We start from the raw sequence: 17,539 nt of genomic DNA on the forward strand, positions 1-17,539 counted from the left end.
GGATCTTCTAAGTCCAAAAGGGGGCATAATTTGGCCAAAATGCAGGTCACAGTTATGGGATTTGCTGCTATTAACTAGTTTTATAACCCTGAAGACACAAGTGAAGTTTCAATTCAATATCTGCATTAGTTTTGGAGATAGTAACTTGCATGTAAAACTTTAACCAGGATTTTCTAAGTCCAAAAGGGGGCATAATTTGCCCAAAATACATGTCAGAGTTATGGGACTTGACCCAGTGAGGCTGGTAATTGATCTAGAAAAAGAAAAAATAAGTTTCAAATCTATATGCCTTTTAGTAATAGCTGTATGTACTTGCACACAAAACTTTAACCAGGATTTTCTAAGTCCAAAAGGGGGCATAATTTGGCCAAAATGCAGGTCACAGTTATGGGATTTGCTGCTATCAACTAGTTTTATAACCCTGAAGACACATGTGAAGTTTCAATTCAATATCTGCATTAGTTTTGGAGATAGTAACTTGCATGTAAAACTTTAACCTGGATTTTCTAAGTCCAAAAGGGGGCATAATTTGCTCAAAGTACATGTCAGAGTTATGGGACCTGACCCAGTGAGGTTGGTAATTGACCTAGAAAAAGAAAGAAAATAAGTTTCAAAGCTATATGCCTTTAAATGATAGCTGTATGTACTTGCATGCAAAACTTTAACCAAGGTGTGACGGCGACGACGACGACGCCAGGGTGAGCAGAATAGCTAGACTATTCTTTGAATAGTCAAGCTAAAAAGTAAAGGTCTGAGAGATACATTCCATATAAAGAAATATTAGCCACTGTAAATCTTAAAATATGTATATAAAATATCTAATTAATTAGAATTCCAGCACAAATGCATTATTCATGCAGTACAGATGCATTAATTATGCAGTATAGATGCTTTAGTCACTTGGTATGGATGCATTAGTCACTCAGTACAGATGCATAAGTCATGAAGGATAAATGCACAAGTCATGCAATACAGCTGCATTAGGGGGCCTCCGTGGCCGAGTGGTTAAGGTCGCTGACTTCAAATCACTTGCCCCTCACCGATGTGGGTTCGAGCCTCACTTGGGGCGTTGAATTCTTCATGTGAGGAAGCCATCCAGCTGGCTTACAGAAGGTCGATGGTTCTACCCAGGTGTCTGCTCGTGATGAAATAATGCACAGAGGGGCACCTGGAGTCTTCCTCCACCATTTTAGCTGGAAAGTCGCCATATGACATGTGTCGGTGCGACGTTAAATAAAAAAAAAACAGCTGCATTAGTCACATAGCAGAGATGCATAATAATCATGTCACATAGATGCATAACTAATGCCATACAAAAGCATCAGTTACATAGTACAAATGCATAAGTCAAGCAGTACAGATGCCTAAATCATGCAGTAAAGCTAATCATGCAGTAAAGCTGCATAAGTCAATCAGTACATCTGCATAAGTGACACAGTACAGCTGTATTAGTAACACTGTACAGATGCATTAATCATACAGTAAAGGTGCTTAATCCATGCAATACAGATGCATTTGTCAAGCAGAACAAATGAATGTCGAACTGTACATATGCTTAACCCATGCAGTATATCTGCATTATTCATGCAGTACAGCTGTATTAGTACCATATCACAAATGCATTAATCATACAGTACAGATGTTTGCTATCTTGCTGACATTAAATAAATCTTATCTTATGTATAACCAATGCAATACAGGTGCATTTGTCACGTATGACGCTTAGTACTTCTGTAATGCAGTACTTCTATAAGGCTTTCTATAAAGGGCATTTTTTTGCAAGTTTAATGTCATTTTAAGGTCCAGTTTTGTCATTGGATATAGTGACTAAGCTTAGTACATATTTAGCTTTACTGGAAACTGATGTACAATATATGTTTTGGTCACTGGGGTCAAAGTCAAGGTTGCTGTTACTGAAAACAGGAAATTGTTTCTGCTCAATAACTTCAGTAAGGAAAAGGGTGTTGTGTCCTAACTTGGAATTTAGAAAGCTTGCATGAAGCCATAGTTTTAGAAGTAATTTGAGTTGCTTACCAGCAGGTTAAGGACATTAGACAAGATCATTGTTACTAAAAATAGAAAAGTGGTTTTCTAAGATAACTTAGTTAAGAATGAGGTAAGCAGTGAGATAGTACCTGGTAAATAGGTAGCTTTCATAGAAACCATTCTTTTTTGGCGACGCCGTCTAAATTCGTTTTCGTTACCTATGCCACATGACTTCAGTTTGCAAATCAAACTACTTGATAACGCATTATAGATAATTTATCAAAATGGAAGACTTATGCAACACTCTGCCTGATTGGACGAGAGTGTCAATTTCTTTCACTCTGTTGATTGTGCCACGCTGAGTGAAATGTAGACAAAGTGTTTATCCTAAACGACGCTGTTCACAGTTTTAAAGCTAACTTTGGCTCAGTATATTTAGCAAGAATATTGATATATCTCAAAATGAGAAGTAAGTTTAATAAATATGATAAAAACCTGTTCAAATACCAACATATATCAAATTAAAGAAAGAGCTGAATACGGTCTGCGTATCACATGAATAAGGGTGTGATAAGAGTCTTTAATGTAGAGAAGTGCTTTTTAAAGGATTTTCCTTGTTACAATTGTTGTCTGAATATGAAAAGGTTTCTTGCTTTTGTGACTTATTCAGGTTGCATATTAAAATGAGTACTTGTTTGCTTTGATATATTTGTTATAAATCATTTAACTGATTTATTAACAAAATCATTTAACTGATTTATTATATATGAATATTTTTCTTTAGTATGGTATGCAAATATTGAACTCAGTTGAAATCTGTTTTATTATATATATGCTATATAATGACTGAATCTCATTACACTGAAATGAAGGTACGCTGCATACAGTTTATCTATGTGATATGACTACGGTCAAACTTTGCTTATGAAACAGAAATATTGAAATAATTACAATTGTATGTTTTGCTTGACCTTCTCTTTTTTATAGGTGTGACGTCATTGTCCAAAGATTCATGAATAGCGAATATGCATTTGTTAAAGCGGGATCAGTTGGCCTATTTTAGAAATAAATAAAAATAATAAATAAAAAATCCTTTAATTGATTTTTTCTCATGTATTCTGATCAAACTTGATTTGTAGCATCTTTATTAGGCCCGCAGCCAACTTTGTTCAGCTGGGACATTTAACCCCTTTTAGGGGCTGCTAGAGCTAAAACTAGAAATGCCTTTATACAGCGTCTCATGAACAGCTTGGTGGATCTTTGTCATACTTGGTCTGGAGCATCATTATAAGGTCCTCTTCCAAATTTATTTATATAGGAACTTGGGCCCTATTAGGGACCACTATAGCTAAAAGTAGATATGCCTTTCTTCGCACTAACCACTAAAATGTAATGGAGTTTTATCAAACTCGATGTGTAACAATATCGTAAGGTCTCCTGCTATTTTGTTACAAATGGGGATAGGGACTAATTTAGCTAAAAATATAAACACGTTTAATGACCTCTTCTCATGAACCGCTTCATGAATCTTCATCAAACTACTGCTGTAATTATTCGTCCAAGGATAAACGAAACAAAATTGCAACCCTACGAAACCTTTGCGAAAAATTAAAAGAGAACCATTTAAATTGTTAAAGTGCGGTGTTTAGTTTTGCAATTTGAAAAATGTTAGATGAAAGGTGAATGTTAGATGAAAAATTCATAAACTTCTTTCCTTATTACAATTCGCCGACCATCATTTTTAAAGACATTTCTTGTTTGTTTTAGGTAGCTTGGGGTCAAAGTCATTGTTACTAAATATAGAAAGATGGTTTTTGATCAATAATCAATAATGAGTAGCTTTCAAAAAGACTTAAATCTAATTGCATCAGACAGACAATGCTACTTCAAGGGTGAAACCTTTATCCCATTTGGCTGAATTTGCTTGAAGACTTTGCTCTCTCTTTAAAATGACACCTCAGTATACATATATAAATGCATGTCCATATAAAGGGTCCCACGGAAATGTTTTCCGTTCACCATTCATGAAAAAAATATTGGTTCTGGGTTTTGCCAGCAGGCTAACATAGGAATAATCTACAGTAAACCTCGCTTATAAGGAACAGTTTGGGACCTCTAAAATTTGTTCCTTGTAACCGAGGTTCCTTATATCCATATAGCAAACTAGTTCCTTGTAACCAAGGTTTGTATAACGAACACAATTTGTATAGTGAACACTATTTGACTGACGTTTGAAAAGGGCTATGTGTTCACACTCCGGGCCGACCATAAATCTATATGTGAGAAAGTTGCGAGTCTAGTACTGGTCCTTTTCTGGAGAGATGGTCAGGTAAACTGCCTGCATGTATGTGGCTGAAAAAGTGTAGAAACACGGCCTATAAACCTAAACTAAGCCAAAATGTACATCAGTAAGAATGACCGTAATTTTTGTTTATTTTTTGTCGGCTATTTCTATCTTTTTTAGAGAGCGCTACATTATGACTATACGATATGTTGCAGTGATGCCCTTTACCTTGCTCTACTGCATGTTATGTGAATAGGCATTAATATTATTATAAAATAAATGTTCAATTTTCTATTTTGTAGACACTAGACAACGGCATCTTACATACGGATTAAAGTGTAAATTATACTTATAATTTTACTATTGTCTATTTCAGCACCTGCTATAATTTTTACAATTGGAAATTAGGTAAACTGGACTGTTTGCCATTGTTAATCACGCGTAATTAGCACATTTATTAGGATATTTCCATCGTTACGAAACTATCTAGACTAATAATGACCAATATTATAATCCCAAGTCTATTATCGTGCAGTATTTGATAAATGTTAATGATGATATTATATAATTATTTTCTTTTTATGGTATCCTTGAATTAACAAACTAAAGATCATAGAAATGAAATCATTTGTTTTATTCAAGCACATGAAAGCGCGTGAAAATGCCGAGATTACTCCAATCCCTTACAGAAGCAAGCCTCTGGGGGCGTACATGCTGCGTATTTGCTGCGTATATGCCGTGAACACAGTAGTACGCCAGAGGAGTACATTTTACATACACCACATGCCGCGTACATGCCGCATACTATTTCGAAGAGTACACAGCATGTACGCAGGAGGTCACTAGTACACTTCAAGTATGCAGCACAGACTCTGAAAATTTAAGGAGTACACTGCATGTACGCAGGAGGGACTTGTACAAGAAAATAGTACACTGCATGTACACCGCAGATACTTTGAAATTTGTGCAGTACACTTCATATACGCGGGAAGGACTTGTACAGTTTCTTTTGGCATTTGTACTTAGTTTTTTTTTTATAAGTTAAAGTCTGAAGTACATGCACTTCATATATGCGGGAGGGACTTGTTCATTTTCTTTTGGTGTTTATACTTAGAATTTTTTTAGGTAAAAGTCTGAAGTACACTTCATGCAGGAAGGATTTGTACATTTTTTTTTTTGGAAGCAAGAACTTTATTTCCGAGTAACTTTTATCTTAATAGCATAGAATAGTTCAGATTATTCTGAACAATGAAAATTTGGCAAACTATTTGCAATGTTCATTTGTGAACCTTACATCTAAGTGATTTCTGAGCTGCACCTTGCATGCAATGTAAAGTAACACCTGTATTATGCAATTATAATGAAAAATTGAGCAGTGAGCTGTGTCTTTACCCATGCTCCTCAGCATTCATCGCAGATTTGCCATATGCTTTAAGTGCACTTGTTACTCTTAATGTCCAAAGTCGAATTATGGTGCATTTTAGGTCACTATTTAAAACTGTTAATTTTAAACTAAATATGGTATTTTTGAGCATTATGAATTTTGTTTGATTTAGAAAAGGCTGCAGATGCACAGTAAAACCTGTTCACAGCAGTTTCGCCACGAGAGTACATAGCATGTACGCCACAGGAGTATACAGCATGTATGCAGCAGGAGTACACAGCATGTACACCACAGGAGTACACACCATGTACGCCGCAGGGGTAGTACACCGCAGGCTCATTTGCATGTGAAAAGTGTATGTGCCGCGTACATGCTACGTACTATTTTTCCGGTGTACTTCCCGCGTACTAGATTCCTCCAGCGTACATCCTGTGTACTATGTAGTCCACAGCATGTACGCAGCAAGTAGTACATGGCAGAGCTCATTTGCATGTCAAAAGGGTACTACAAACGTACTATCGGTGTATGTGCGGTGTATATCCTGCATACTATTTAAAGTCCTTGATTTCAGTACACATCATGTATGCGTCAAATACGCTGTATGTACACAGCAAGAGTACGCGGCAGGCCTTTTTCTTCTGTAAGGGATGTCATCAGCGATTCTCCTATTTATTTCGGATTTTCAATAATTTTTATTCATTATGTCTATTCGCTATAACCGAGGGGTTTTCCACTGAATTTCATACTTTGTGACTGGAAAAAGTGTTCCTTATAACTGAGTTCCCTATAACAGAGGATTTTTACATTGAACAAAGAAGGAATTAGAACGGGGAATTGAAAGCTGTTCCTTATAACCGAGTGTTCTTTATATCCGAGTTCCTTATAAGTGAGGTTTACTGTAGTTCATAGTCATGCAGAAATGTTTCAGCTCTCAGTTCATGCTGGAAAAACTTTAGTTCACCGGCATGCAAAAATGTCTCAGATCAAAATCCATGTATGAATATCTTTATTCACAAGCATGCACTGGAACTAGAACTGTCACAGGAGTGACAAATTATACCCCCACAATATGGTCTTGTCAAAAAAGTATGACAAATTTTAACTTAGAAAGAGGCCAAAACTATGTCAAGAAATTGGTGGTCTGTAGCCAAAGTGAACTTGACCTGTATTTTACACTTTTACACTTGTGTACCAAAAATAATTTAAATCTGTCAAGCCTTTCATGAGTTATTGTCCGGAAACCATGAGTTTGGCAAATCTTAAGCTGGAAAGGGGTCATAACTACATAAAACAAGAGCTGTCACAGGAGACAGCACGCTCGACTATCGTGTGATGCTGAATAGTGAAATTGGGCACACCTGAGGAAGCTGAAGCTGTCACTGGAGTGTTTAATGACTCCAATGGTGGATGAAGATATTGGACAATTCATGGAAAACTTCTGCAAAAGTAATGCACCATGTGTCATATCACGCGGTTATTTGGGAACAACTATTTGAAGTTTGAATCAAATCTATTTAGTAATACTGGAGATACAGTAAAAGTGAATCGTAACTTGAACCACAAATTCTATATAAAAAAAAAGAGGGCTTAACTCAGAACAGACTGGTGCCAACATTATCAAACTTGTGTTATATGATGTGAGTGATGATGTGGAACAACCATTTTAAGTTTGATTAATACAGAGATATAAAAAGCATAAAAATTAAACTGAAATTCTAAGTAAAAAGGGGCTATAACTCATAAGATATTTGCATCAGAGTTACTGACCTTGTGTCATATGATAAGGTTGATGATCTGGAAAAAAATAATTTATGTTTTAATCAAATCAATCAAGTAATGCCAAAGCTAAAGTGAAAGTGCACAACAATTAACCTGAAATTCTAAGTAAAAAGTGGACATAATTCATGAAATATTGATGCAAAAGTTATGGCCCTTTATCATTATGATGTGGGTGATGATGTGGTACAACTATTCTAAGTTTGAATCAAATCCATTTGGTAAGAACATAGATAAAGAGAAAGTGCATCAAAACATTAACCTGAAATTTTAAGCAAAAAGGGGGATAATTAAAAAATATATTGTGCAAGAGTAATTGTCCTTGTGTCATATGATGTGGTACATTTGTTTAAAGTTTGAATCAAATCTGTTTGGTATTAACAGAGATAGAGTGAAAGCACATAAAAACTATAACTTTTTATTGGGGTTTTAAGGCACACCAACACAGTATAGGTTATATGGCTCCAAACAGGACTACAAATTTTAGTTCCACATCTCATTTACATCGAAATAAAAACATGAGGTATGGAATCAAAATTTGCATACCTGCTGGAATCACAGAGTTACTGCAAAACCAAGTGTTAAGACCCTATTAGTCGCCTCTTACGATAGGGCAAGGCAGTGGTTCCAATTCTTTTCATACACAGATTGTCCCAGAACCACAACTATAACCTGAAATTTTAAGTAACAAGAGGACCATGATGGTCCTGAATCGCTCACCTCTTCCCACATGACCCAGTTTTGAGTATGACGTCGTTTTTTCTATTATTTGACATAGTGACCTAGTTTTTGAGCTCATGTGACCCAGTTTTGAACTTGACCTAGATATTATCACTATATAAATTCTGACCAATTTTCAAGTAGATCCATTGAAAAATATGGTCTCTTGAGAGGTCACAAGGTTTTTCTATTATTTGACCTATTGACCTAGTTTTCGAAGGTACGTGACATATGTTTTGAATTTTACCTAGATATCATCAAGGTGAACATTCTCACTAATTTTCATGAAGATCTCATGAAAAATATGGCCTCTAGAGAGGTCACAAGGTTTTTCTATTTTTATACCTACTGGCCTTGTTTTTGACCGCATGTGACCCAGTTTCGAAACTGACCTAGATATCATCAAGGTGAACATTCAGATCAATTTTCATGAAGATCCATTGAAAAATATGGCCTTTAGAGAGGTCAAAAGATTTTAATAATTTTAGACCTACTGACCTAGTTTTTGACCACAGTTGACCCAGTTTCAAACTTGATCTAGATATCATCAAGATGAACATTCAGACCAACTTTCATACAGATCCCATGAAAAGTATGGCCTCTAGAGAGGTCACAAGGTTTTTCTATTATCTGACCTACTGACCTAGTTTTTTAAGGCACGTGACCCAGTTTCAAACTTGACCTTGATATCATCAAGGTGAACATTCTGACCAATTTTTATGGATATCCATTCACAAGTACGGCCTCTAGAGAGGTGACAAAGTTTTTCTATTTTAGGACCTACTGACCTAGTTTTTGACCGTACATGACCCTGTTTCGAACTTGACCTAGATATCATCAAGATGAATATTCAGACCAACTTTCATACAGATCCCGTGAAAAATATGGCCTTTAGAGAGGTCACAAGGTTTTTCTATTATTTGACCTACTGACCTAGTTTTTGAAGGCACTTGAACCACTTTCGAAATTGAGCTAGATGTCATCAAGATGAACATTCAGACCAACTTTCATACAGATCCCTTGAAAAATATGGCCTCTAGAGAGGTCACAAGGTTTTTCTATTATTTGACCTACTGACCTAGTTTTTGAAGGCATGTGACCCACTTTCGAACTTGACCTAGATATCATCAAGGTGAACATTCTGACAAATTTTCATGAAGATCTCATGAAATATATGGCCTCTAGAGAGGTGACAAAGTTTTTCTATTTTTAGACCTACTGACCTAGTTTTTGACTGCACATGACCCAGTTTCGAACTTGACCTAGATATCATCAAGATGAACATTCAGACCAACTTTCATACAGATCCCATGAAAAATGTGGCCTTTAGAGAGGTCACAAGGTTTTTCTATTATTTGACCTACTGACCTAATTTTTGATGTCACATGACCCAGTTTCAAACTTGACCTATATATCATCAAGGTTAACGTTCTGCCAATTTTCATGAAGATCTTATGAAATATATGGCCTCTAGAGAGGTCACAAGGTTTTTTTATTTTTAGACCTACTGACCTAGTTTTTGATGGCACGTGACCCAGTTTCAAACTTGACCTAGATATCATCAAGGTGAACATTTTGACCAATTTTCATGAAGATCTTGTGAAATATATGGCCTCTAGAGAGGTCACAAGGTTTTTCTATTTTCAGACCTACTGACCTAGTTTTTGAAGGCAAGTGACCCAGTTTCGAACTTGACCTAGATATCATCAAGATGAACATTCAGACCAACTTTCATATAGATCCCATGAAAAATGTGACCTCTAGAGTGGTCACAAGCAAAAGTTTACGGACGGACGGACGCACAGACGACGGACACCGCGCGATCACAAAAGCTCACCTTGTCACTTTGTGACAGGTGAGCTAAAAAGGGGGATAACTCATAAAATACAGGTGTCACAGCTCAAGGTCCTTGTGTCAAAAATGATGTAGGCAATGATAATGAACAATTATTTTAAGTCTGAATCAAATCCTTTCTGAAACAACAGAGATATAGTGAAAATGCATCAAACTGAACATAAAATTCTAAGTAAAAAGGGGGCATAATTCATGAAAAATTGGCGCCAGACTTATGGACCTTGTGTCATATGATGTGGGTGATGATGTTGGACAACCATTTTAAGTTTGAATCAAATCCATTTAGTAATAACTGAGATAAAGTGAAAGTGCACCAAAACTTTAACCTGAAATTCTAAGTAAACAGTGGGAATAATTCATGAAATATTGGTGCCAAGGTTGTTCCATATGATGTGGGTGATGATGAGGAATCACTATTTTAAGTCTGAAGTAAATCCATCAAGTAATAACAAAGATAAAGAGAAAGTGCATAAAAACTTTAACTAAGGTGGGGATGTGGAAAGACGCTGACACCGGTGCCGGGTCGAGTAGGATAGCTCTCCATACTTCGTAATTGTGCTAAAAATTGGCCTGTATTTTATGATGTTACACCTGTGTACCAAAAATCATTTAAATCTGTCAAGCCTTTCATCAGTGTCTGTGAACCATGAAAACCAACGGACCGACCAACCGACAGACAAGCTCACTTCACAGTTCATTAGGAATAATTTAGTTCACATACATGCAGAAATGTTTCACTTCACAGTTCAAACAGTTAAAAAAGTCAAAGTAAGAAAAACACAATCTTCAATGTTTATATCCCTGTGACCTTGACCTTTGATTCCGAAATCAATAGGTGTCATGTATACATGAAGACCAACATACGTATGTAGTTTCAAGGTCCTAGGTAAAATACTTGTCCAGATATTGAGCGGGAACAATTTTCAATATTTAGATCCCTATGACCTTGATCTTTGACACAGTGATCCTGAAATCAATAGGGGTCATGTACACATCAAGACCAACATACCTAAAAAGTTTCAAGGTCTTAGGTGAAAGAAATACTTGTCTAGATATTGAGCGGAAACCATTTTCAATGTTCAGGTCCCTGTGACCTTGAACTTTGACCTAGTGACCCCATTCTCACTTTGGACCAACTTGGATAATAGGTGATCATGTTTGCAGTCTTAAGGGGGTATAGCCTCAACAAACATTTTTTGTAAAGGATTCATTACTCTAGGCCATATACTTTTTGAGCTATGAACATCACAGACAAAAAATCAACTATTCTGGCTGTTTCAAGGGCCATAACTCTGTAATTAGTGCTAAAATCTCAAGAATATGCCAAGTAAGCAAGGTAACATCATGATAAAGACTCATGCAAGGTTTCATCAATTTATATGAAATACATTTTGAGCTAGAAGGGCCTCCATGGCCAGGTGGTTAAGGTCGTTGACTTCAAATCACTTGCCCCTCATCGATGTGGGTTCAAGCCTCACTCAGGGGTTGAATTCTTCATGTTAGGAAGCCATCCAACTGGCTTATGGAAGGTCAGTGGTTCTACCCAGGTTCCTGCTCATGATGAAATAATGCACGGAGGGGTACCTGGGGTCTTCCTCCATCATCAAAGCTGGAAAGTCGCCATATGACCTATAATTGTGTTGGTGCGACGTTAAACCCAACAAAATAAAATAAATAAATTTTGAGGTAGGCGTGTCACAAGGTAAAAATGTCCATTTTATACTATTTCAGGGGCCATGACTCTGGAAATAGGGGGTGGATCCAGACAAAAAATAGGAGGTGCCCAAGTTCATATCATGATAAAGACTCATGCAAGGTTTTATCAATTTATATCAAATACTTTTTGAGCTAGGTGCGTCACAAACATTTTTTGGACAGATGGATGGACAAGACCAAATCTGTATGCCCTCTCACTGAATGGTGGGGGCAAAAAATTCTTATGGTGCAATTGTTAATGACAGTATATCAGAAAATCAGAATCACCAGTACTCAGTCATTTTTAGTTCTGGGAGAATAGTGGCAGGGCCCATCAGGAGGGAACTAGATGTGTGTCCATAGGACACAGGTGCCCCCCACTCCTGCCACTGTAACATGGTTTAATGACTCAGGTTAAATAATTTTTAAGATGTTTGCAACACAAACTTTTAAGAACCTTATGTGTATTTTTCACTTAGCTGGCCCTATCTCTGGCCTAGCCGAGTAAAATCCTAAAGAGAACACTTCATAGGCTATAAAACAATCCTCTAATTTTTATGATTTTAGGTCAAGTACATTTTAACATACAAGTTTCACAAACTTTTTTTTTTGAGTAAGACTGGACAAGAAGTCTGGTCTTGTGTAGTGAAATAATGACTGTAGGTAAAATATTTTCGGAGCTACGCGCGGCAAAACATTAAAATGACAATTTTGTCCTATGTCTGGGGCCATAACTCCTACCATACTGAATGAATCCGGACGCGAAACCCCAGGTGCACAACTGCACATGCTGACCAACATTCCTGTAAACTTTTGTGACTTTAGGTCAAATACTTTTGGAGCTACGCGCAACACAACATTAAAATGATCAATTTTTAACTAAGTCAGGGGCCATAACTCCTACATGACTGAATGAATCCGGACGCAAAAACGCACAACTGCACATGCTGACCAACATTCCTGTAAACTTTGGTGACTCTAGGTCAAATACTTCTGGAGCTACGCGTGACAAAACATTAAAATGACCAATTTTTTACTAAGTCAGAGGCCATAACTCCTACAATACTGAGTGAATCCAGATGCGAAACCCCTGGTGCACAACTACACATGCTGACCAACATTCCTGTAAAGTTGTATGACTCTACGTCAAATACTTTTGGAGCTAGGCGTGACACAACATTCTCGGAAGGAGGAACTGACGGACAAGAGTAAATCTATCTGCACTCATGGGGTGGGGGTTTAGATTTAGGCAGTGCCTTATTTCATATTAACAAAAATGAAGTAAAATGCATCTATTCAAAATTAACTGTTAATCCTACATAAAATTGGGGATGAAATCCTAAATAAAATGGTGTGAGAGTTATAGCCCTTGTGTTATATCACGGAGCAACTAAGTCCGAATCAAGTCTATCAAGTAATAAGAGACATAGAGTGAAAATGTACCAAAACTGTAACCATAAAGAGTTCTAGCCCTTGAGCCATATGACGTTGGTGCTGATGTGGAATGATTGTTTTAAATCTGAATCAACTCCATCTTTAATAACAGATATATCAAAATTAACAAAAAGTTCTATGTAAGAAAGGGGCATAATTCATGAAAAATGGGACCAGAGTTACGAACATATGATGTGTGTGATGATCTGGAACAACTATTTCAAGTTTGAATCAAATCCATTTAGTAATAACAGAGATTGAGTGAAAGTGCATCAAAATGTTAACAAGAAATTCTAAGTCAAAAGGGGGATGAAATATTTGTGCAAGAGTTACGACCCTTGTGTCACATGATTAGATGTTGATAAGGAAGAAAGGTTTTAAAATTTAAGCAAATCCATCCAGTAATAACAGAGATAAAGTGAAAGTGCATCAAAGCTTTTACCCAGGTGTGGACATGGATACAGATGCAGATGCTGAGGCGAGTAGGTCAGCTCTCTGTATACTTGGTATAGCAAAGCTAAAAACTGGCATTCAAAAAACATGTCAGATATTAAACAATGATGAATACACTCAGTCAGACCCATGTTAGACAAAAGCTTATCACCTCTGAACTAATATGACATATATAAAAGCTTATCACCCCTGAACTAATATGACATATAAATACAGGATAGGATTGTAAGAAAGAATATAGTTTTACATGTTTAAAGTACTTTTTCAAAATTGTTTACCACTGCTTGGAGCATTTTTCATTGCCTGCATTAGATACGAAAACCTTGGTGCTATCACAGGTCCTGGAACATCAGGGTTTGCTGGTCTGTACTGCAAAGGCACGATGTTGCCAAGAAATCGGCCCCAAAACTTCATTCCTCTAATAAAGTTTGGCATCACAGCTTGTTTGATGACATCACCTGGGCTCTGAAAAAGTGAAAGCAGACTGGACTTATTGCCACATGGTTAATTTTATTAATATGGTAAAATTATTTCTTTTCAATAACATTACAGTTCTTAGTATTGGCTACAGCTACTTCATGCCGACATCATTTTGTAAATTTTACCTCTTAAATGTAAACAAATAAGAAATTTACATGATAGTGAGGGACTTTTACAATCACAAATCCAAACAAATTAGTTGTTTAAACTAGATGTGTGTCCATAGGACACAGGTGCCCTCCCCCACCCCTCCTGCCACTGTAACATGGTTTTATGACTCAGGTTAAATATTTTTTTAAGATGCTTGCAACACAAACTTTTAAGAACCTTATGTGTATTTTTCACTTAGCCATAATTCTGGCCTAGCTGAGCAAAATCCTAAAGAGAACACTTCACAGGCTATAAAACAATCCTCTAATATTTTACGATTCTAGGTCAAGTACATTTTAACATACATGTTTCACAAACTTTTTTTTTTGAGTAAGTCTGGACAAGAAGTCTGGTCTTATGTAATGAAAAAACTTAAAAAACAAAATAAGTCAGTGGCCATAACTCCTACAAGACTGAATGAATCCAGACGCGAAACCCCAGGTGCATAACTGCACATGCTGACCAACATTCCTGTAAACTTTGGTGACTCTAGGTCAAATACTTTTGGAGCTACATGTGACACAACATTAAAATGACCAAGTTTTTACTAAGTCAGGGGCCATAACTCCTACATGACTGAATGAATCCGGACGTGAAACCCTAGGTGCATAACTACACATGCTGACCAACATTCCTGTTAAGTTTTGTGACTCTACGTCAAATACTTTTGGAGCTAGGCGCGACACAACACTAAAATGACCAATTTTTACAAAGTCAGGGGCCATAGCTCCTACATGACTGAATGAATCCAGACGCGAAACCCCAGGTGCACAATTACACATGCTGACCAACATTCCTGTTAAGTTTTGTGACTCTACGTCAAATACTTTTGGAGCTAGGCGCGACACAACATTGTTGGAAGGGCGGACGGACAGACGGACAAGAGCAAATCTATATGCCCCCACCACTCATGGGGGGGGCACAAAAATGCCTTTGAAATACTTTATCAAATAAAGAGTATGGTAAATAATGCACAATAACCTTCATATCATATGATATGAAACCAAAATATAATATTGTATATATCTAATAAATATGATAACAGAAACATACACATTGAATTGCTTGACGGTCTATAGCTGAACTACTGCAAGAGGCCCAAAGGACACTACTGGCAGTCCATTCAGTAAGTGTCTAATTACGTGACATCAGAAATTAATATTCACTGTTTTATGTTTTATTTTTGTTTGTTTGTTTGTTTTGGGTTTAACGCCGTTTTTCAACAGTATTTCAGTTATGTAACGGCGGGCAGTTAACCTAACCAGTGTTCCTGGATTCTGTACCAGTACAAACCTGTTCTCCGCAAGTAACTGCCAACTTCCCCACATGAACCAGAGGTGGAGGACTAATGATCACGGACACAATGTCGTTTATCAAATAGTCACGGAGAACATACGCCCCGCCCGGGGATCGAACTCACGACCCCGCGATCCGTAGACCAACGCTCTTACCTACTGAGCTAAGCGGGCGGGCGTTTTATTTTCAAAATTTTGACTTATTAGTCCCATAAATGTGTGCTAAATATAGACAGTTATGTAACACAGCTAGACTAGGCACAGCTAGTTATATATTAAGGCGTCAAGATACATATGAGCTGCACCATGAGAAAACAGACATAGTGCATTTGCGACCAGTATGGATCCAGACCAGCCTGTGCATCCGCCCAGTCTGATCAGGATCCATACTGTTCACTAACAGTTTCTCTAATTGCAGTAGGGTTTGAAAGCAAACAGTATGGATCCTGACTAGACTGTGTGGATGCGCAGGCTGGTCTGGATCCATGCTGGTCGCAAATGCACTATGTTGGTTTTCTCATGGCGTGGCTTATATATACATCAAAAGAAATATATCTCACAGGAAATGTTTTTACCAAATGTGTGAAAATGAATGTCTGTTCAGAAAGAGGTTTGTCCATGTTGACCCTCAGCTGGTTCCCTACTGCCTGCAACATCATTGCTCCCTTCACCATACCTTGTCTCAGGGAATTCTCCATTTGCTCCTGATAGGCAGGAGACCAGCTTTGTGTGATTTCTAACATACTGGTTCCCCTAATAGCCACCTGTGTACTCCATAATGGTAAGGGGTCTGCTCCTGGTTCCTGTTATGCACAGATCAGATTTACTAATAAATTAATCAAGACAACAAAGTGCCTTTCTATGTTTCGTATTTTGTTTTAATTTTAAAATATCAATAATTTTGAATTTATTAAACATCTCATGACTTAATTAAAATTATGCTCAGCTTAATGCTGGTTTATATACCCTTAGGAGGGTCAGCATTTTAATCCAATCTCACCAGGTATATGTATGTTTTTCACAATACAGAAAATGACGTCGGACGAAATTCAGCTTTTCCTGGAAGTATAGAAAATGGAAGTACACAAGCTAAACTTGAAAACGAAAGTCGCATTTGCATTGGTCTATAGTTAGGTCCGCACGCAAGGGTCATCCCGTCCAAATGTATGCGCATGGACATTTTTTTTTTGCTAATGGGGAGTCATTTTTCAGCACTTTCTTAAAAATACCTGGGCCCTAGCACGACATGACAGCTTTTCACCTAAACAAGAGCTGTCTCCGTAGGATGACACATGCCCCCAATGGCACTTTGAATGAATAGTTATGGCCGATGTTAGAGTTTAGGACCTTTGACCTACGGACCTGGGTCTTGCGCGCGACACATCGTCTTACTGTGTCACACATTCATGCATAGTTATTTTAAAATCCATGCATGAATGACAAAGATATGGACCGGACATGCCCATCAATGCACTATCATGAAAAATGATCTTTAACGTCTTAGTTTGACCTTGACCTTTGAGCTACGGACCTGGGTCTTGCGTGTGACATGTCGTCTTATTGTGGTACACATTCATGCCAAGTTATTTGAAAATCCATCCATCGATGACAAAGATATGGACCGGACATGCCCATCAATGCACTATCCTTTAACGTCTAAGTGTGACCTTGACCTTTGAGCTACGGACCTGGGTCTTGCGCACTGCACGTCATCTTACTGTGGTACACATTCATGCCAAGTTATTTGAAAATCCATCCATCGATGACAAAGATATGGACCGGACATGCCCATCAATGCACTATCCTTTAACGTCTAAGTGTGACCTTGACCTTTGAGCTACGGACCTGGGTCTTGCGCACTGCACGTCGTCTTACTGTGGTACACATTCATGCCAAGTTATTTGAAAATCCATCCATCGATGACAAAGATATGGACCGGACACGCCCATCAATGCACTATCCTTTAACGTCTAAGTGTGACCTTGACCTTTGAGCTACGGACCTGGGTCTTGCGCACTGCACGTCGTC

The 17,539-nt window shown here is 37.5% G+C and overlaps 1 protein-coding gene across 1 annotated transcript in view; it reads right to left on the reverse strand.

Annotated features, from left to right (window-relative positions):
* The window catches only part of LOC123525854 (uncharacterized), a 150,824-nt gene that overhangs the window by 22,900 nt on the left and 110,385 nt on the right, over nucleotides 1-17,539 (reverse strand). Inside the window, exons 33-34 of the mRNA XM_053538097.1 lie at nucleotides 16,087-16,314; nucleotides 13,865-14,051 (exon numbers count right to left, since the gene is read on the reverse strand). Of these exons, the coding sequence (XP_053394072.1) occupies nucleotides 13,865-14,051; nucleotides 16,087-16,314 (415 nt within the window). The remainder of the gene's footprint in view (nucleotides 1-13,864; nucleotides 14,052-16,086; nucleotides 16,315-17,539) is intronic.

Source organism: Mercenaria mercenaria, chromosome 3 (assembly GCF_021730395.1).
Source record: "Mercenaria mercenaria strain notata chromosome 3, MADL_Memer_1, whole genome shotgun sequence".
Lineage (NCBI taxonomy): Eukaryota > Metazoa > Mollusca > Bivalvia > Venerida > Veneridae > Mercenaria > Mercenaria mercenaria.